Source organism: Panthera tigris, chromosome F2, assembly GCF_018350195.1.
Source record: "Panthera tigris isolate Pti1 chromosome F2, P.tigris_Pti1_mat1.1, whole genome shotgun sequence".
NCBI classification, from domain to species: Eukaryota; Metazoa; Chordata; class Mammalia; order Carnivora; family Felidae; genus Panthera; species Panthera tigris.
Genome location: NC_056676.1, coordinates 81,523,385 through 81,545,081, shown reverse-complemented (window position 1 = coordinate 81,545,081; position 21,697 = coordinate 81,523,385). Strand labels below are relative to the sequence as shown.

The 21,697-nt window shown below is 55.5% G+C and overlaps 1 protein-coding gene across 3 annotated transcripts; it reads right to left on the bottom strand.

The window, feature by feature from the left end:
* Positions 1-4,945: 4,945 nt before the first annotated feature.
* Positions 4,946-7,279, bottom strand: GPIHBP1 (glycosylphosphatidylinositol anchored high density lipoprotein binding protein 1). 3 transcript variants are annotated; one of them, XM_042973316.1, is made up of 5 exons: positions 7,248-7,279; positions 6,773-6,876; positions 6,138-6,263; positions 5,576-5,692; positions 4,946-5,448 (listed from the first exon to the last, which is right to left on the bottom strand). In XM_042973316.1, the coding sequence occupies exons 2-5, from the start codon at positions 6,822-6,824 to the stop codon at positions 5,216-5,218; spliced, it is 528 nt and encodes a 175-aa protein (XP_042829250.1). In that variant the 5' UTR covers positions 6,825-6,876; positions 7,248-7,279; the 3' UTR covers positions 4,946-5,215. The 3 variants fall into 3 exon arrangements, with proteins under 3 accessions (XP_042829250.1, XP_007091601.2, XP_015397284.2); XM_007091539.2 differs by lacking the exon at positions 7,248-7,279 and having other exon boundaries at positions 6,773-7,020; XM_015541798.2 differs by lacking the exon at positions 7,248-7,279 and having other exon boundaries at positions 4,947-5,448; positions 6,153-6,263; positions 6,773-6,989.
* Positions 7,280-21,697: the final 14,418 nt, after the last annotated feature.

The following is a 21,697-nucleotide window of genomic DNA, read 5'->3' as shown; positions in this document are numbered from 1 at the left end:
TCCACCCTGTACCTCATCCCTATGCTCACCCCTGAGCCTCCTCCGTCACCCCTGCCCCCTCACTCACCCCTCTCCAGCCACCTGATTGTGCTACTCACACACAGCAGGTGCGCTTGGCCTGTTCAGTTGCCCTGGCAGCGTTCCCTCTGCCCGGATGCTCATCCCCAGCTATCTCCTTGGCGCACTCCCACCTCCTGCTCCGCGTCTCCAGGGAGCCCCGACTGCTCTCTGTATTAGTTTCCCGGTTCCCACAAATTTAGCTGCTTAAAACACTTGTTTCTTCCCTCACTTCCTTGGACTAGGTGTCCAGATGTCCTGGCGTGGCTTAGTTGGTTCCCTGCTTGCTCTTGCCAGGCTGCAGTCGTGGTGTCAGTGGCTGCATTCTCAGCTGGAGGCTCGTCCGTGGAAGGATCCACTTCCACACTCCCGTGGTTGTTGGCAGGATTCATTTCCCGGTGGCTGTGCCACTGAGGGCCTGCTTCCTTTGGCTGTTGGCTAGAGGCTGACCTTAGGTCCCGGTGGCCACCCACCATTCCCTGCCACGTGGCCCCTTCCAAGGCCAGTTCCCAGCATGGCTGTTTGCTCCTTCAGGGCCAGTGGGAGAGCCTCTCTTCCCAGGCTGCTCAGATGGACTGTCACAGAACAGAGTCTAACCGCGGGAGTCACCTCTTGTGACCTTCCTCACATAACAACAGAACCATAGGCATTACCTCCTGTCACCATCATACAGCGTGACCTAACTGCAGGCGTGACGACCTGCGTCACCTTAGAAGCAAGTCCCAGGTGCCCCCTGCGCTTGGAGAGGGCAGCAGAGTCCATAACGCCATAGTTGGTCTCTTCTCCCACCCCTGACTCCCCCACCCGGTCCTGCTTTTTCTCATAACACGTTCCACTAACACACTATGTAATCTCCTTATTAGTGTGTTTTATCACGCACAGGCGCACCTAGGAGGGTGGGTTGGGTTCCAGACCATAGTAGTAAAAGCAAATATTGCAATGAAGTGAGTCAAATGACTTTTCTTGGTTTCCCAGGGGCTGTAAAAATTATGTTTACACAATACTGTGAGTTAGTAAGTGTGCAACAGCATTGTGTCTTTGAAAAAACAACGTACGCACCTTCATTACAAAAATACTCTCTTGCTAAAACCGCCAGCTGAGCTTTCAGCCAGTGCGTCTCTGCTGGCCGAGGGTCTGCCCCGAGGCTGACGGCTGCTGGGTGGTCCGCGTGGCGGCTGTGAAGCCGGGGCGGCGGTGGCCAGTTTCAAAATAAGACGGCAGCGTGAAGTTTGCTATGGCCGCGGACGCTTCCTTTCACGAACGATTTCTCTGGAGCAGGTGATGCTGTTTGATAGTATTTCACTCTGGGCCACGGTAAGACGGTCCGTTAGAATCACCTTAGCATCCCTGAAAAAGTATTTTTTCAGGTGTCACACAAGAGCTGGTGAAGCAATGCCATAGGGGCTGAACCCCGTGACGCACGACCGTAGAGGCCCCCCGGTGACCCTCGTGGTCGGTCAGCTTAGGGGGCGTCAGAAGGCAGGCCCCTCGGTGCAGTGCCGCTCAGCCGGAGCCGTGCGTCTCAAACACCTGCACAGCTTAGGGAACCATTGCCTGGACCCCCCTCCCAGGGGTTCTAACTGATGGGCGGGGGCAGGGAAGTGGACACACAACACTGGCATTAAAAAAATTTTTTTTAATGCTTATTTATTTTTTGAGAGAGAGAGAGAAAGAGTGTGAGCAGGGGAGAGGCAGACACAGAATCTGAAGCAGGCTCCAGGCTCCGAGCTGTCCGCACAGAGCCCGACGCGGGGCTGGAACTCACGAACCTTGAGATCATGACCTGAGCTAAAGTCGGACGCGTAACCGACTGAGCCACCCAGGCGCTCCCAACGCTGGTATTTTAAAAGTGCCCCTGGACGATTCTACTGGGCAGCCAGGTCCAGAGCCACGCTGTTCGGGAGCACAGGTGTGGCGACGCACAAGGGGCTCAGTGAAGCCTTGGACGCGGGGCGAGGTGGAGACATAAGAGGCCATCAGGTTTAGTATGCTTCCAAGAAACGCTGATTCCTTACCTGTGGGCTTATTCCTCAGTTATGGCTCACACACCTAGAAAAACTCACATGTGACTCCTGGAGCCTACAGTTTATGACAAGGTGGGCAGTAAGTACACTCATTCTCCAATTATGTGATCTTCCCCGTGTTCATCTGCGGACAGGTTCCCCCGGAGGCAAATTACTAGGGTGTTGCGTGGGTGGCAACAGGCCAGGGCAGCCCGACCCCCAGGTGACATCCGCCGCGTCCCCCGCAGCGTAAATTCACTGTCAGGCCCACCCTGGGCCGAGAGGCTGTGGTCTGCTCGCACGGCTCCTTCCAAGAGGTAAGCTTCCTTCACTCAAGCCTGTGGCATCACTCTGTGACTGTTTCCTTCACGCGAGCCCGTGACTCTGTGACGGCGTGCCGTCTGGAAGGAAAGGCCCCCCGCCTGTGGCTGGCACATTCGACGCTTCCTCCTCTGCAAACATTCCGAAGTCAGGGTTTCTGGGATCGGGTCTCTCCAGGCTGCGTCTTCTGCGGTGGGACGAGAGCCGGGTCGTGGCCCCGACACTGCCACATTCACTGCTCATCTCAGGCTCCTTTTGGGAGGACCGAGGACGCGGAGTAGGGGAAGGCATGAGTGAGGCTTTCCCGTGTCTCCATTCCTCCCCCCTCCCCCCATTCTCTAAGAGCCTGTGGCCAGGTGCCCCCCCCACCCCTGCCAGCAGGCCCATCACAGAGCCCAGGCGGCCCGCCTGCCGCTCCCTCAGGCGGGATGCACCTCTGTGCAGGGATCCTCCTCTGAGGCTGGGAGGCCTGAGTGTCAGGGGACACTGACCACAATGAGACCCCTCCGCAGCTCTCAGGTGGGAGCCCGCGATCCCCCTCTTTCTGGAAGGTTCCAGATGAGCCTCGGGTCCGTCGGCTTCTGCAAACCTGGCGGTCACCAGAGGGCCGGGATTCGGCAATCTCCATCCTCAGGAACGTCCTGCTTTTGGGTCCATGCCTCATCCTCACAGGGAGAACAAGGGCAGGAAGTGCACTGTGGCCACCTGCTTCCTGTGTTGGGAGAAAGGAAGTCCTGAGACCACCTTAGGACTCAATCCTGGGGTGGGGTTGGGTCAGTGGACAATGGCAGGCCACCGTCCTGCCATTGGAGGGATGGAGCACCCTCCATCCAGTCAGGCTGACACGTAAAACAGCTCCCAAAAGCACAGCCTGCCGACGCCTTCATTTCAGTGTCTCCTTGTTCAGGCAGACTTGTTGGGGTGGCGGGGACACTGGGCTTGTTGGGGTGGCTGGAAGGGGCAGTGTTTCGGGACAGGGTGCCCAGCAGGCAGGCTTCTCTGCACCGCGTCAAGTCCTCACCCCATCTGAGGTTGCCTCCTCCTGTGCCCTCAGGAGCAGGTTAGAGCCCCAGGAGGGGTCAGGCTGCCCCTTCTGCTTCCCTAGGGGCAGGAATGGGGAGGGGGCAGGTCCTGGCAGGGCCCCAGGACCCCAGAGAAGAGGCTGTTGCAGGACCCCCGAGGCCAGGGCGGGCTCTGTAGCCAGCACCCCAGCTCCTACCTGGTGCCGAGGACCGTGAAAGAGGGTCAGCTCCAGAGATGTTGGGGGGTCCTGTGCACTCAGACTTAGAGCACTTAGAGCAGGGCTCTAAGGCAGAAGCTGGAGGGAGAATTCTGTGATGCAGAAGCACCCAGTGCTTCTAAGGGGGGAGGAGCAAGGCTAATCAGGTCTCTTTTGGTCGCGAGGGACTCCCATCAGCACGCGCAGGAGCTGGGGCCCGTGGGGTTGCACCGACAACAGTTCACTTTTGCTGAGTGCGCACTGCCTGCCGGGCGTGTCGCGTTCGCTGGGCCTCACTGAGGCTGGCCCGGCCAGGAGGGCCCATCTCCCCTCCCACCTAGTAGACAGGGAAACCCAGCTGGGGGTGAAGGCGTTCATCTTGGTCATGCAGCCGGTGGGGCGTGGCGTTCACCCAGGGTCGTGGAACCGGGGACCCGGGCTTACCTAACATTTTAACTCAGTGTGGCCCCCGAGCTCTGCTGTTCTCTGATGTGCTTTAGTAGGGGGCCGTGTGGGTGGATGTGTGCCCATGAGCGTGTGCACTAGTGGGAGTAATGTGAGAAGGGACGCACGTGCGGGAGTGCACACGTATGATAGAATGTGAAAAGGCAATGACAGAGAAACCCAGACAACTGGCTTCAACCCCACAACAATTTATTTCTCTCCCAAGGAAAGGGGTCCTAAGGTAGGCAGCGTGGGGCTAGTACAGTGGTTCCTGGTCACCAGCGATCCAGGCCCCTTCCTCCATGCTGCCCTACTAGCCTCAGTGTGCTGCCTCATGGTGCAAAGTGGCTGCTGAGCCCCAGCCATCATTTCAGGGAACAGGAAGGAGGAAGGAGAAGAAGAAAGACATGTCACCTCCACCTCAGGGATCTGTCCCCCCCACCAGACCTGGAGGTTTTCATTAATAAGGAAAGAAGGAAACAGAGAGTGGGAAGCTGTCTACCTGCTGGAGATCCTTGACAGGCAGCGGAGGACCCTGGGCTTCCCTACCCTGGGGATGTTGAGCTGGTGGAGATCAAGGGCCTTGTTCCACACTTATCCATGGGGAAACTGAGGCCCAGACCCGGGCTTCCTCCCTCCTGTCTCAGGGCTCTGTCTTGGCACCAGTCAGGAAGGCCAAGAACCCAGCAGCCAACGGTGCCAGCCTGGCCACAGTGGACACTGGGGCACACTTGGGTTCTCTTCCCAGCCCCTCCCACCGCCCACTTCTCAGGAACCCAGGCAACAGTCATGTGCATGGAGGCGTTTCAGTGGCGGGAGGGTGAGGAGAGAATGGGGCCGCCCCCCCCCCCCCACTCCGGCATATGATATGTGTTTTGTCTCTCCAGGCTGTGTGGACCCACCCTCTGAGCAGCTGAGGCCTGGACCTGAGGCCCACGTCCTGGCACAGGCAGTGGGGAGAGAGGCCGCAGATGCTAGACAGATCGGACACGCGGGGACACGCGGGGACACGCAGGGGAGGGAGGAGCCAGTGCTGGCCGTACCCCTGAAGTCGCTCCATGTTTATTCTCCAAAGCCGGGGGGTGGGGGATGGGCAGGTGGGTAAGGCACCGGAGTGAGTGCTGGCCATCCAGGGTGTGAGCCCGGCTGGGGTCGGGGTGGGACCACCCATTCAGGACCCCACGGCCTGAAGGCCCGGGAGGAGGCTGAGGAGGACAGTGGCCACCAGAGTGGGGCTGCCCTGGGGGCTCCCTGCCCCCCTGCCCAGTGGGTCCTGCCAGGGTGGGAGGTTGCAGAGTGTGGACTGGCAGCAGGTCATGGTCATCAGGGTCCCCTCCACTGTCTTGGCGAAGGGCTGACACGCGTCTGTGCACCACGCCGAGTAGGTGGTCAGAGGGCCCGACCCTGGGAGGGAATGGCTTGATCACCCTGGACGGGCCGGGGCAGGGGGGAGGCCCCGCTCCGGGCTGTGCGCTTTCGGCAGGGGGAGACGGGGCTCCTTCCGCTGCGGCCACCCCAGTGGCCCGCTCACCGGTGTTCCCGTGGGAGACGATGGCTTTGCAGAAGCTGTGGCTGTGGACGCAGTTCTGAATCTGGTCACAACTCTCCCCCCTGTGCAGGGCCTGGCAGGAGTAACACTGCAGCACGGCTGAGAGGCGAGGAGGGCTCAGGCGGGGCCGCGGCCTGCCCCCCCCCGTGCCTCCCCCGCGGCCCGTGCTGCTGCCAGCTCTCACCCCTCTGAGAGCCTGCCCTGCAGGAGCCTCCCCGCACCCCTTCCGTCCCCCTTCTCTGCGCCCGGGCCTCTGCGCTAGTGCTGGGCCTCCACCACGCCCTCTCTGCTCCGCCAGCTCCTACGGCCTCCCCCCGCCCCGCGCAGCAGCTCCGACTCTAGGCTCCCTACTCTGGACGGTGGTGGAGGGTCCCAGCCAGGGGAGAGGTGACGGGTGTGCTGAGGGCCCAGGCTCTTCCTCCCCCTTCCCCCCTCCCCCGGAAGGCAAGGTGACACACGGTCCCCCTATGCCAGCCGCCAGCGAGCCCGGCACTCAGTGGGGCGCACACAGTGCCTGCGCCCTCGGGTCGGGGGAGACGGGCACCTCTGCCCCTGCCACCTGCAGTCACACTGGCCTCCTCCTCCTCTTCCTCATCGTCATCGTCATAGCCATCCAGCCCAATGTCCGCGTCGTCGTCCTCCTCCTCCTCGCCCTGCACCTGCCCTCTGCCTGGCCACACAGGCACGTCTGTGAACCCCTGCTACCCGCGCACAGGGGACACGCGCTCGAGGCTGTGTCCCCTCCCCGCCCCCCGCCTGTGCTTCACCACTTCTGTGCTCTCTCCCTCCCCACCGTGTCCCCCCTGGTGGCCCCCAAGCTGGCGGCCCTGCTGGCGTGTGGCCTGGCGTTGTCTCTACCGACACCATCCGCCGCCGTGGGCCAGCCCTTTGCAGCAGCTGCCCCCCACCCGGAACCCCTCAGGGTGGGCTAGTTTACAGAACAGGAAGCCGAGACAGGGACCTGCATTTTGAAGAAGTGAAATCTGGGGCTGGGGGGGGCAGGTTCGGGGATGTGTGGGAGCCCAGGACAGCTGACGTCCACCTCCCTCTGGCCTCAGATTCCAGCCCGATCCCTTTCTCCCCAGTCCCTCCCCCAGGCTGGGTGTCCCGAGGGGCCCTGTGGGCCCGGACGATGCCGGCCCCCCCTTTTGCTGCAGGGGTGTCCCCTTGCCCCAGTACCTGGCTGCTGGCACAGCAGCAGGGCCAGGAGGACGGCCGTGGGCATCTTCATTCTGCCGGGGTTGCCGGGGCTGTGTGCTTGTCTCCTTGCTCAGGCGCTGGATCTGTGGGAAGTGGGACAGAGGGCACTTCTGGGGGCTTCCTGGAGGCCCCTGGGCCCCGGCCGCCCCCCCCAGCTCCAGCCTCAAACAATGGGCCTCACTCTGGCCCCAGAGCCAGGCATCAGGCCAGGGACGGCCATTTCCCTCCCTGACTTCGGGGGCCAGGGGGAACGGGAAGTCACTGTGGTCGGCCTTGGGGGCGTCCTGTCCACCTGTGCCGCTACTCCCCAGCCTGGCTCGCTCGCTGGCCCGCAAACCTGGCCCCGGAAGCCGTCCTGCCCACCCGCCCTGCACCTGCGCCCCCTGGGAACCAGCCCGGGCTGTGCAGACACCGGAGCTTGGCGTCCCGGACCCTCAAGCTGCATATCACTGACCTTCAACCCTGAGTCAGCCTCGCCAACGTTCCACAGCTGCTCGGAGAGTATTTTAATGCAAACACCATGGCTGTGCCCGCTACGCGCCCCCCCCCCCAAGGCTTTGGTGGGTGCAGCTAGCTCTGCCTGTACCCGAGGGGCTCATCCCTCACCTGCTGAGACGGCATCTCCTTGGAGAGGCCTTCCAGCTCCCACCCACCGCACACCCTATCCCTCCCTGACCTTGGAGGTACCCCCAGCCTCTCCCCATGCTGCTTGCTGAGTGGGAGCTGGCCGGGCAGGGGGGGGGGAAGCTTCCCGGTAGCCTCAGGGACCTGCCTTCCCTTCTCCTGCCCTCCAGCTGGTGGTGTCTGGCATGCAAGCCAGCCTGGCAGGCCCCCCACCTCTCTCCCCGGGGGCACCCCTCCTCCTTTACCGGCCACAGACCTGAAGGGGTGTTGAGAGCCCCTCCCCCCTTCCTGGGGGACCGAGGAGTCGGGTGGGGCAGGGGAATGGCTTGGACCTGGAGCCAGGGCTGCAAGCCTGCCCTCCGTGTACCTGCCTCAGTGCCCAGGCCCCTCCCTTGGCCTCTCTGGGTCGGTGTCCCTGACTGTCCGCAGGCGGGCACCTGTCTGAGCCCGGGGTTCCAGGACACGGCGCCTCCTGCAGACCCCAGCGCGGGGACTCCCTCTAAGGGAGCCACCCCCTACCCACAGGGCTCAGGGCTGGCGGCTGGGGCCCATGTTTAGAGCCTGCGTGGTAAACGGCCTGTGCCCTGGGCTCAGAGCCCTTCTAGGTCGGGGCTTCCTCCCTTGGCCATGCCCAAAGACCCCCCCCCCACCCCTGCACAGCATGGACCCGGCCCTGCCTGCTCTCCCCAGTTTGGCCAGGCTGGCTCCAGTGGGTGGCTCCCCCACCCCCCAGACCTGGCCTCCCTCAGGCCAAGTGGATTTAGCAGGTCATTCTCCTCTTCCTGCCAGGTGTGGCCCCAGGCACATGGGCTGGCCCCACTTCCTCTTGCCCTGGCAGAGGAGGAGACAGTGGGGGCGGGGCCACGGGCCCTGCTTTCCTTGGGGAACTGTGCTGTCCTGCGCTCAGAGCCCCTATTCTATCCCTACCCTTATCCTCCCTGTGTTGGCCTCTGTTAATCTGATCCAGACCTGGGAAAGGGTGAAGTGTTTCTGGCTGAGGGGCAAAGGTCTGACATCTGTGGGGACAGGAAGGGCATCTGTCCCACCTGCAGGACACAGGAACGGGGGGAATGGAGCTTTGGGGGGCAGATGTGGGCTGTGGGGACAGATGGGGATCTCCACCGCCCTGCACCCCCACTCACACCCAGGAGCCTGTGACGTGACTGTCAGCGTCTCAGAAGCTCATCCGTTCGTTCCTTCAGGCGTGCAGGCACCCATCGTTCATTTGTTCAGCCTGGCCCCCACCTCCCCCTACACACATCCACACCCTGGAACCCTCAGTGCTCGTTTTCTCTAGTCCTTGGACACCCCTGACCCCATCCCCCTCAACCTTGCAGAGTCTCACCTCCTCTCTTCCCGCAAGCACTGTGGTGGAGGGTGACCGAGGGTCCCCGGCATCTGGCACCACAGTGGAGCTGCCCACAGCCTATCAGCGCCCCCCGCTCCCGCACCCTCAGCAGATTACCTGGCCCCACTTCTCTGGGGACCTCTGGGGGTGAGGGTCCCCAAGCTTGCCACCTCCAGACCGGTGCCCTGCCCACCCTGTGCCCACCGTCACACCCCCCAGGACCTCCTTGGAACCCCAGCTCCCCCACGGCTTGTCTCCTGGGTTTCCAGCCTCCTCTCTTCTGCCTGCTGGTTCTTCTTCCTCGTTTACTCTTTGTTTTTGGTTTATTGTGGTAAGATACACAAAATATAAAAGATGCCACCTTAACTGTCATTGGGCGAGCAGCTCGTTGGCATTAAGCACGTTCACACTGTTGTGCCACCTTTCCCACCCAACCCCTCCACAGCTTCTTCATCTTTCCAAGCAGACACCCTGCCCATTAAGCACCAACTCGCCCACCGCAGCCCCTGCCCCACCGTCCTCCTCTGGCCCTGAACCTGATGACTCCAGGGCGCTCACAGAGCTGAGACTGGCTGATTGCACTGAGCAGAATCCTTCAGGCGCAACCCTGTTGTCGCGTGTGACAGATTTCCCCTCCTTTTTAAGGCCGAATAGTCTTCCGTTGTGTGGCCCCACTACATTTTCTTTACCCATTCCTTCGGCCCCAGACGGACGCTGGGATGGCGGGCGAGTTCTGGCTGCCGTGACTCGCTGTGAGCACATGATGGGCGAGTGTCTTCAGGTCCCTGCCTTCACTCTGGGTGTGTGCTCAGGGCTGGGGTTGCTGGAGCATATGTGAGTCTGTGTTTAATTGGTATTGGTGTCTGTCCTGCATGTAAACACACATGTGTGTCTCATTAAAAAAAAAAAGATAATAAAAAGCCTTGAAAATCTCCCTCTTTCCTTACCACCTCCTTCCTTGTGCGGCTCTCTGAGCCAGTGGTGACATTCACCAGCCAGGAGCTGAGCTCTCATCCATTGGTCACTAAGCACAGGCTTCGACGCGGAAACATGGAAAGGGGTCAGAACAACCCGGAGGTGGTGGCTCCAGCCGCGTGGCACCCGCCCCCGCCACGCCGCCTGCCCACCAGGCCGCCCCTCCCTTGGCCTGGGGCACTGGAGGGACACTAGGCACTGCCATCCCCAGAGACCCGCTCCTCACTCCGTGCCCCTGCTGAGGGGTTCCTTGCTTGGCCCCCCAGATGTCTGGGGCACCAGTGTTTTATATTGGGGCTCCCCTTGGGAAAATCCATGGGGGGGACATCATGCGTGTCACTTATCTCATTAGAAATCAATCTCCCTCACACTCACATCTTAGAAAAACTCTGAAAATTATTTTGCAGGGTTTCTCTGCAGCCGTATAAAGGAATGCAGAAGCTGTGTCCTGAGTCAGAAAGATACGACTTGGCACGCTGCACGATCTCTCCACGATCTCTCCACGATCTCTCCAGTCTCCAGAGTACCGTCTTCCATTCAAATACGCGCCCCCTGGGCCTGTCCATGACCCTGCAGAGGAAACAGTGGGGGCAGGGGAAAAGGCCTGGGGGCCTGGAAAGAAAGACCCTGATGACTGAGATGGAGATAGGAGTCTGCGAGGGGGTGGGGATCACTTAAGTTGAACGCGATGGCGGGGAAGCTCCAGGACCGCCCGGGGTCCCAGGTTGCGCGGGAGCCCCACATGGGTGCCGGGCTGGGTCCGGCCCCCAGGCTTGGCTGGTTGCTGAGGCCCGTCTGGGAGCAGTATGTCTGCACATCCATGGACAGCAGAGGACCTGTGTCCTGGGGAGGTCCCACTTGGATTCCTGGCAGGTATGATGGCAGAATTTCAGATACAGGGTGTGAAGATTAATAAAAGCAAACCTCACTTGGAACGGAGCTGGGAGGCCAGCACCGGCAGCTCTCATCCCCGACCACTCCTCAAAATCAAGTCCAGACAGGAGACTGATGCCTACCCGGCCTCGGGCTGGAGGAAGGAAAGTTTCCTCCTCCCCCAGCAACAGTCCGGCCAATGAGAGACAGCCACAGCTCAGCCAATGAGGAGCCACTACACTTCCAGTTTAGCCCAATGGACTTTCAGTTTACAACAGCCCCGCCCCCCCCCCCCCCCCCCCCCCCCCCGCCATAAAAGAGCTTTCTCCGCTTTGTTCTGCGCACTTGTTTATTGCTTGCTTGCCTGGGTTGCTGTTCTCTGCTCTTCCTTAATAAATCTATTTTTTTGCTGGTAGGGTAAGGGGCTGTTTTATTTTTAAGTGTTAGAAAACAAAATCCAATGGAGTAAAGTTGAAGACCTACCTGGCAGTCATGAATCAGGCACCGTCCCTTCTAGCAAGTAGAGGACGGCTAGGAGAAGTTGTACAAGATGGAAAGATTTCGTAGGGGGAGCGCACGGAGGTCATAAGTGTTAGCCTTCATCTAAAACCTGTTCATATAATTAGAGTCAGGCGGTGCTTACTCTTTCCCGTCTGGATTCTTTTACTCCTGGTAGGCCTGCGAGATCCATCTGTATGGTGGAAGTCCCATAGCATCTGTTTCTTTTAAGCGCTACACAGTATCGTGTCATGGGAATAGGCCATAATTTTTTTTAAAAATCCACCGTACAGCTGATGAGCTTTGGACAGTTTTCAGTTTTGAGCTGTTTCAAATAGCGCTGCTAAGAACATTCTTGTTTCATGAAAAGGACTGTGATAGAATTTACATACAGCCAAGTGTGCAAACTGAAGTGTATAGATTAATGATGTTATACATATATACAGTAAAACCCTGGGTTATGGGGAACTTGTTCTGCGAGTGTTCGGCAGGACGAGCAAACATTTCTAATAAACTTTAACTTGATAAACGAGCGATGTCTTGCAATACGAGTAGTATGTGATCCCAAAGGTCTCATGATCACAACTGAGCCAATGGTTCTTCTCTCTCTCTCTCTCTCTCTCTCTCTCTCTCTGGGATTGTGGGTGATTGTCGCCCATGCTTGGATGCTCGGTCTCAGGCCATGGTGTTTGTTAGTGATTTTTCAGAATGCTGGAAGGTGCCCACAACTGGAGCTAGTGCATTTTTTTTTTGTCACTGCAAAGCACCTGTGGACAGTCCTTTGCTTTTCCAGACAAGAGTGAGCTTAGGAATGCTTTGCCTCATTCTAGGTCAGGTCGCCTGCAGAAATAGACCCTTTCCTCTGCTGCCTTATTGCCAGTTGCATGAAATATAATATATGTCAGGGGCGCCTGGGTGGCGCAGTCGGTTAAGCGTCCGACTTCAGCCAGGTCATGATCTCGCGGTCCGTGAGTTCGAGCCCCGCGTCAGGCTCTGGGCTGATGGCTCGGAGCCTGGAGCCTGTTTCCGATTCTGTGTCTCCCTCTCTCTCTGCCCCTCCCCCGTTCATGCTCTGTCTCTCTCTCTGTCCCAAAAATAAAATAAAAAAAAAAACGTTGAAGAAAAAAAGAAATATAGTATATGACAAAACATTATTAACACTGTGCTGTGGTCAACATCTGTGCGAGTGTATACAATAGCCCCCATGTAGAAAAAGGTTGAAAAGAAGGGTGGTAAAAAGAAGGAGGTGATTACAGTGAAAGTTAAGAAGGAAATCATCAAGAAGCATGAGCGAGGCATGTGAGTGGCCGAAATTGTAAGATTTTTATAAGAAGTCTATGTCGGCCATTTGCACAATACTAAAGAAGAAAGAAGAAATAAGGGGGCTAGATACAGCGAAAGGAGTCATGAGAATACCAAAACAATGGCCATGTGTTCTGGAAGATGTGGGAAAGTTGCTTCTGGCTTGGATAAACGAGAAGTGACTGGCAGGTGATACTGTGACCGAGAACTTCATCTGTGAGAAGGTAAAGGCCTCGTACACCGACCTCGTAAGTAAACCTCCACGTAGGTCAACAGAAAACAAAGCAAGCTTCGAGGCAAGCAGGGGATGGTTTGATAACTTTAGGAGAAGTGGCATCCGTCGTGTTGTGAGGCTCAGAGAGGCTGCGAGTTTGGACGCTAACGCAGCGGAGGCATTTGCTACTGAGTTTCCAGAAGCTCGTGGCTTCCAAGGGTTACCTGCCAGAGCAAGTTTTTAACTGTGATGAGACGGGGCTTTTTTGGAAAGAGATACCAAAGAGGATGCACATTATAGAAGAAGAGAACGCAGTGCCCGTCACAAGTCCGTGAAAGACCGTCGCACCCTCTCGTTTTGCGCTAACGCGAGCAGGGGTTTCAAAGTCAAGCCCCTGCTGGTGTGTCATTCTGAGAATCCACGAGCCTTCAGGAAATGCAAGATGTAGAGAAGCCAGTTAAACGTTATGTGGAGGTCCATCAGCAAGGCTTGGGTCACTCGTATCTTGTTCGTTGAGTGGATCAACGAGGCCTCCGGTCCTGCAGCGAAGAAATACCTTTTAGAGAAGAATTTGCCGCTCAAAGCCTTGCTGGTTATGGGTAATGCCCCTGCTGAGCCTCCAGGCTTTGAGGACGACTTACTGGAGGAATTCGAGTTCATTAAGGGCAGGTTCCTTCCTCCCAACACCACTCCAGTCCTCCAGCCCATGGAGCAGCAGGTCATTTAGAACTTCAAAAGGCTTTACACCGAAGCCCGATTTCAGCGATGCTTCGAGGTGACCGAAGGATAAACCTCACCCTCCGAGTTTTGGAAAAATCATTTCCACACCATGAACTGCCCCAAGATCATCGATAAAGCCTGGGATGGGGTCACCAAGAGAACCTTCAATTCTGCTTGGAGAAAACTGTGGTCCGATTGCGTTCTTGGACATGACGTAGAGGGGCTTGCTCATGAACAGCAGCCGTCAGCTGTCAATGAAACTGTGACTTTGGCTTGGGTCATGATCTCATGGCTCATGAGTTTGAGTCCCACGTCAGGCTCTTAGGCTGACAGTTCAGAGCCTGGAGCTTGCTTTGGATTCTGTGTCTCCCTCTCGAAACGAAATAAAGATTAAAAACGTATTGTATTTTCTTTACTATTTTGTATTATATTACAGTATTGTAATCATTTTTATATGATTATTTTTGGGTTGTGGAACGAATCACCTGAGTTTCCTTTATTTCTTTTGGGGAGATTTGCTTTGATATACAAGTGCATTGGATTACAAGCATGTTTCCAGAACGAATTATGCTCACAAACCATGGTTTTACTATACATAGTAACAACCACTCATATCAAGATACAGAGCATTCCAGAAACCCAGAAGGCTCCCTTGGGCTCCTCTCAGTCAGTGTCCATCCCCTGAAGGTAACCACTATTCTGACTCTAATACTATACGTTGCTTTTGTCTGTTTAAAACTTCTGTGTAAATGGCATCATACAGTGTCAGCTGCTTTCTGTTTGGCTATTTGCATGCGGCTGTAGTGCTTGTGAGAACCACTCTGGGGCTGTGTGTGTCCGCAGTCTGTCCATATGCATTTTTGTTACCAGGTAGTGTTGATCGTGTGGGAATTCTGGAGCTGGTACCTAATCTACTGTGGGCAGCACTGGGCTTGTTTCCAGTTTTGGCTGTGATGACGAATGCTGCTCTGCACATTCTTGCACATGTTTTGGTGTAAACAAGCCTTCTTGTCTGGTAGACACCGGGGGTGAGACTCACGTGTGACTCGCTTTGGGAGGTGCCACCAAACACCTTCCAACACGTCTCCACCAGTATTGTGAGAGAGTTCCAGTTGCTCCACGGCCTCACCGACACTTGGTGTTGTCAGTCTTTTAAACTGTAGCGTTCTGGGGCCTGTAGTAGTGCCTCACTGTGCTGTCAGCCTTTCGTGTGTGGAAACTGATCAGTGGATTCCAAAATGCATATGAAACCAGCCATACCCTGGAGTCCCTTCCACTCTCTACTTCTGCTTGCTTGTTTCTCTGCCCCCCAGGGGTGGCCTCTGTCTCGACCAAAGGCAAATTCTCAGGCTCCCACAATCACAAGGGCCCCAGTGTTTGGGGGACGGCTGGGGGTTTCCAGGGCAGGTCTGCAGGTCTCCCACCTCTGGATTTCAGTTCCTCCTGCCTTTGGTGCTCCTCCAGCTCTCTTGAGTTTTAAAAAGATGGTTTCTGTGATTTACCTGGCTTTTCTTATCGTCAGTGGGAGCCTTAGGCCGCAGCAGACGACTTTCTCCTGCAATGGAAGTCAGCCATTAGGGAAGCAAGGCGGCGAGTGGTGTTCGTTGAGACTCTCCAGTCAGAGTGGTGCCAGCCAGGCATGACCTCCAGGGCTAGGCTGGGGGTGCAGTTACATGCAGGGCATTTATGAAGCCAGGCATTTTACCAGACTTCTCTTCGCAACCACTCACTTAGCGTATGGGCTGACCCTGTGTACCAGGGACCCCCATCTTTATGTATGAAAAGCAAAGGGGACCTGGGAGCTGCCCAAAGTCACACAGATGGGACCCAAGCACCGGTCCTTCTACATCAATTTTATAAAATGTGAAGGCTCTTCTGAGGGTGGGACACAGCAGGATGACACTGGGGCAGCTGGAGGGCAGAGCGCTGGCCTCATCTGGGGGCTGTGCTGGCCGGGGTGTGTGTGTGTGTGTGTGTGTGTGTGTGTGTGTGTGTGTTTGTGTGTGGAGTGCCAGTAGGAGCAGCTCGTGGACAGCCAGCAGGGCCAGGGAGCTGGGTCCCACAGGCTCCCTGCAGATCGGCTCATTTGAACAACTTTGGCACCTCTAGGCAGAGGAGCTATCCCTAGTTGTCTGGCACCCAGCCCTGGGGCAGGGAGGGAGGGTGTTCAAGGGTCTGGATAAGAGGTGTGGTTGGGGCGTGTGCATCAGTGGCTGCCCAAGAAAGAGACTGTACTCTTCAGCCGGAACAGCACTGGGTCAAGACTGCACAACAAAATAAAATAAACAGCAGAGCTGGGATCTGGGCTCAAGGCCTCTGTGCCCCAAATTCCTGCTTCCCAGTAGCTGGTCTCAGCATCCGCTTACTGGTGTCGGGGACTCTGAGACTCTGCACTAACTTAAAAGGAGACAGATCCAATTAGTCACAGAAGTTTGGGTAACTATTTTTTATCGTCCTCATGCAGTCAAGGAGACGCATGGGGACAGGACCCAGCCCTCTGCACATGTGAGCATTTCATTAGGAAAATCTCCAAATGGTCTCAGTAGTGGAGCCTTGTGATTCTGTGACCTGCGATAAGAAATACCTAGCGGGGCAGCTGGGTGGCTCAGTCAGTTAGGCGGTTAGGCGTCCAACTCTTGATTCTTGATTTCAGCTCAGGTCATGATCTCCTGGTCTTGAGATTGAGTCCCCCCCCCCCCCCACCGCCTCTGAGCATGAAGCCTCCTTCCGTGCCCACCCCCCCTCCCCCGCTCACTCACGTGTGCACACACTCTCCCTTTTCAAAAATAAAAAAGGGAAATATCTATGGGAACACCTTGGGGTTTTTTCAATCTATTTTTTTATTAAAAAAATTTTTTTAATGTTTTTATTTATTTTTGAAGGAGAGAGAGAGACAGCGCATGAGCGGGGGAAGAGCAGACAGAGAGGGAGACACAGACTCCGGAGCAGGCTCCAGGCTCTAAGCTGTCAGCACAGAGCCCGATGTGGGGCTTGAACCCACAAACTGTGAGATCATGACCTGAGCCGAAGTCCGAGGCTTAGCCGACGGAGCCCCCCAGGCAGCTCTGGGCACCCCTTGTCTTATTGTGCTTTATCAATACTGCGTTTCCTGCAACGGAAGGTCTGTGGCAAACCCCACAGGCAGGTCTGTCAACACCAGTTCTCCAACAGCGTTTGCTCACTTCGTGTCTGGGTCACATTTTGTTAATTCTCACAGCACCTCGGACTTCTGTGGCGGTGACCTGCGACCAGTGATCTTTGAGGTTACGGTGGTAATTGTTTTGGGGCGCCACGGACCACCCTGTCCCTGGTCAGCCCTGTTCTCTGAGACACAACGATGCTGGCATCAGGCCAGTTAATATCTCTGCGGTGGCCACTAGGTGTCCCCGTTGGGGGGGGGGGAGGAGAAGTCGCATGTCTCTATTTAATTAAATTAATTATTTTATTTTTATTTATTATTTTAAATTTTTAAAATCTTTTTTTAAATGTTTATTTATTTTTGAGACAGAGAGAGACAGAGCATGAACGAGGGAGGGTCAGAGAGAGAGGGAGACACAGAATCTGAAACAGGCTCCAGTCTCTGAGCTGTCAGCACAGAGCCCGATGTGGGGCTCGAACTCACGGACTGTGAGATCATGACCTGAGCCGAAGTCGGTCGCTTAACCGACTGAGCCACCCAGGCACCCCTATTATTTTAAATTTTTAAATGTTTATTCATTTTTGAAGGAGAGAGAGGCAGAGTGTGAGTGGGGGAGGGGCAGAGAGAGGGAGACGCAGAATCTGAAGCAGGTTCCAGGCTCCGAGCTGTCCGCACAGAGCCCGACGCGGGGCTCGAACTCACAAACCGCGAGATCATGACCTGAGCCGAAGTCTAACATACAGTGTATACAGTGTGCTCTTGGTTTTGGGGGTGGATTCCCGTGATTGACCGCTTACACGTAACACCCAGTGCTCATCCCAGCAGGTGCCCTCCTCAATGCCCATCACCCATTTTCTCTCTCCCCCACCCCCCCATCCACCTTCAGTTTGTTCTCAGTATTTAAGAGTCTCTTATGGTTTGCCTCCTTCCCTCTCTGTGACTATTTTTCCCCTTCCCTTCCCCCATGGTCTTCTGTTAAGTTTTTCAAGATCCACCTATGAGTGAAAACCTATGGTATCTGTCTTTCTCTGCCTGACTTATTGCACTCAGCATAATACCCTCCAATTCCATCCACATTGCTGCAAATGGCCAGATTTCATTCTTTCTCATTGCCAAGTAGTATTCCATTGTGTATATAAACCACAATTTCTTTATCCATTCATCAGTTGATGGACATTTAGGCTCTTTCCATAATTTGGCGATTGTCAAGAGTGCTGCTATAAACATTGGGGTACAAGTGCCCCTATGCATCAGCACTCCTGTATCCCTTGGGTAAATTCCTAGCAGTGCTACTGCTGGGTCATAGGGTAGGTCTATTTTTAATTTTTTGAGGACCCTCCACACTGTTTTCCAGAGCGGCTGCAGCAGTTTGCAGTCCCACCAGCAGTGCAAGAGGGTTCCCGTTTCTCCACATCCTCGCCAACGTCTGTTGTTTCCTGAGTTGTTAATTTTAGCCATTCCGACAGGTGTGAGGTGGTATCTCAATGTGGTTTTGATTTGTATTTCCCTGATGATGAGTGATGCTGAGGATCTTTTCATGTGTCTGTTTGCCATCTGGATGTCTTCTTCGGAGAAGTGTCTATTCATGTCTTCTGCCCATTTCTTCACTGGATTATTTGTTTTTTGGGCGATGAGTTTGGTAAGTTCTTTATAGATTTTGGATACGAACTCCTTATCTGATATGTCACTTGCAAATATCTTTTCCTATTCCATCGGTTGCTTTTTAGTTTTGTTGATTGTTTCTGAAGGAAACTGAAGAAGACACAAAGAAGTGTAAAAAACATTCCATGCTCATGTTTTGGAAGAATGGATATTGTTAAAATGTCAACACTGTCCAAAGCAATCTACACATTCAATGCAATCCCAATAAAAAATGCACCGGCATTCTTCTCAAAGCTGGAACAAACAATCCTAAAATTTGTATGGGACCACAAAAGTCCCTGAATAGCTAAAGTAATGTTGAAAAAGAAAACCAAAGTGGGAGGCATCACAATCCTACACTTTGGCCTCTACTACAAAGCTGTAAGCATCAAGACAGTATGGTACTGGCACAAAAAGAGACACACAGACCAATGGAATAGATGGAGAACCAAGAAATGGACCCACAAATGCATGGCCAACTAATCTTCGACAAAGCAGGGGAGGATATCCAGGGGAATAAAGACAGTCTCTTCAGCAAGTGGTGCTTGAAAACTGGGCAGCGACGCGCAGAAGAAAGAACCTGGACCACTTCCTTACACCGGACACAAAAATAAACTCAAAATGGATGAAACGCCTAAATGTGAGACAGGAAGCCATCAAAACCCTAGAGGAGAAAATAGGCAACAACCTCTTTGACCTCGGCAGCAATAATGTCTTGCTTGACACGTCTCCAAAGGCAAGGGAATTAAAAGCAAAAATGAGTTATTGGGGACCTCATCAACATCTCTCTCACTTTCAAATCAAAAGCTGGAAGTGATTAAGCTCAGTGAGAAGGCATCAAAGCCCGAGACAGGCTGAAAGCGAGGCCTCTTGCACCAAAGCGTTCGCCCAGTTGTGAGCGCAAAGGAGCCACTCTTGAGGGAAAGTACAGGTGCTTCTCCCGTGAACGCGCGGATGATAAGGAAGGAAAACAGCCTCGTTGCCGATGCGGAGAAAGCCGGGTGGTCAGATGGGAGATCAGATCAGACACGACGTTGTCTTAAGCCAAGGCCTGGCCCGGAGCAGGGCCCTCCCTCTCGTCCGTTCCACGACGGCTGGGGGAGGCGAGGGAGCCGCGGGAGGAGAGCTGTAAGCCAGCAGAGGCTGGTTCCGGAGGGTTCGGGAAAGAAGCCGTCTCCACAACCTACAAGTGCGGGACGAAGCAGCCAGTTTTCCAGAAGATCGAGCTCAGATAGTCAGCGAAGGCGGCTGCACTAAGCAGCAGGTTTTCGGTGTGGATGAGACGGCCCGGTCCTGGAGGGAGACGCCGGCCCGGACCTCCGCAGCCAAGAGAAGTCAGCGCCTGCCTTGACAGCCCTGGAGCACGGGCTGGCTCTCTTGGGAGGGGCCGACGCGGCTGGTGACTTCAAGAGGGAGCCGGTGCCCAGTGACCGTGCTGGAATGAGGGCCCGAGGAGTGGTGCTAGGTGTCCTCCTCCTGTGCCCGGCGGTGGGACCACAGAGCCCGGCTGGCGGGCGTCTGTCCACGACACGCTTGACTGGGTATTTGAAGCCCACCCTCGAGGCCTTCTCAGAAAACAAAGATTCTTTCAAAGTCCTGCTGCTCCTGACAAGGCGCCTGGTCACCCCAGAGCCCCGCGAGGGATGGACGCGGGGATTTGTGTGGTGTTCGTGCTGCTAGCACAGCATCCGTTCTGCGGCCCACGAATCAGGAGTTAACTTTTGACTTGCGAGTCTTCTTACTTAGGAAATACATTTTGTAAGGATACAGCTTCGGGGCACCTGGGGGCCTCAGTCAGTTGCGTGTCCGACTTTGGCTCGGGTCGTGACCTCGCGGTTGGTGATTTCAAGCCCCACGTCGGCTCCCCACATCTGCCAGCACAGAGCCTGCCGCAGATCCTCTGTCCCCCTCGCTCTGACCCTCCCCCGCTTGCGCTGTCCCAAAAAATAAATACGTATGTTTTTTTTTAAAAAAACATTTAATTAAAAAAGAAAAAGGATATAGCTCCCATAGACAGGGAGTCCTCGGACGGATCCGCGCAAAGTTGACAACCTTCTGGAAAGCAGTCACTGTTCTAGATGCCACGAAGGACCCCTGTGATATCGTGGGAAGAGGTTGAAACGTTAACACCGACAGCAGTTTGGAAGAAGTGGCTCCGACCCTCGTGGAGGACTTTGAGGGGCTCAGGACGGCCGCGGAGGACGGCCCCGCGGAGGCGGTGGGGACCAGAGGGCCGGGATCAGGAGCGGAGTCTGAAGACGGGACCGAACTGCTGTCATCTCAGGATAAAGCTGACGGGCGAGGAGGTGCTGCTCGGGGAGGAGCACAGAACGTGCTTTCTGGGGACGGAAGCTCCTCCTGGCGAGGATGCCGTGGAGATTGTTGGAAGGACAACAGAGGATTTAGAATATTCCAGAACCCTAGTTGGTAAGGCGGTGGCAGGGCTTGGAGGACGGTCCCCACTTGGGAAGGAAGTTCTGTGGGTAAAATGCTGTCAGACAGCGTCATCTGCTCCAGAGAAATCGTTCGTGAAACGAAGTATCCGCGGCCATAGCAAACTTCACGCTGTCATCTTGTTTTGAAACTGGCCGCCGCCGCCCTGGCTTCAGTGGCCGCCACGCGGACCAGCCAGCAGCCGTCGGCCTCGGGCAGACCCTCGGCCAGCAGAGAGATGCACTGGCTGAAAGCTCAGATGACGGCTAGCGATTTTTAGCAAGAGAGTATTTTTTTTTAATGTTAATTTATTTATCTGTGGGGGGGGCTTGAGTGGGGGAGGGGCAGAGAGAGGGGGAGAGAGACAGAGAGAGAGAGAGAGGGAGAGAGAGAGAAACCCAAGCAGGCTCTTGGATCCGATGCAGGGCTGGATCTCACGAACCATGAGGTCATGATCTGAGCCGAAATCCAGAATTGGACCCTTAACTGGCTGAGCCACCCAGGCGCCCCTAGCAAGAGGGTATTTAAAAAAAATTAAAAAAAAAATTTTTTTTTTTTACCGTTTATTTATTTTTGAGATAGAGAGAGAGACAGAGCATGAACGGGGGAGGAGCAGAGAGAGAGGGAGACACAGAATCGGAAGCAGGCTCCAGGCTCTGAGCCATCAGCCCAGAGCCCGACGCGGGGCTCGAACTCACGGACTGCGAGATCGCGAGATTGTGACCTGAGCTGAAGTCGGACACTCAACCGACTGAGCCACCCAGGCGCCCCTAAAAAAATTTTTTTTAATGTTTATTTATTTTTGAGAGAGACAGAGACAGAGCGTGAGCAGGGGAGGGGCAGAGAGAGAGGGAGACACAGAATCTGAAACAGGCTCCAGGCCCCGAGCTGTCAGCACAGAGCCCGACACGGGGCTGGATCCCATGAACCGCGAGATCATGACCTGAGCTGAAGTGTAGCAAGGGAGTATTTTTAATGAAGGTACGTACATTGCTTTTTAGACACAAAGCTGTTGCACGCTTAATAGACAACAGTGTAGTGTGAACATGACTGTTATAGCCACGGGGAAGCCAAAATTTCACTTGATTCGCTTCACGGTGACGTTTGCTTCGCCGTGTGGTCTGGAGCCCAGCCCGA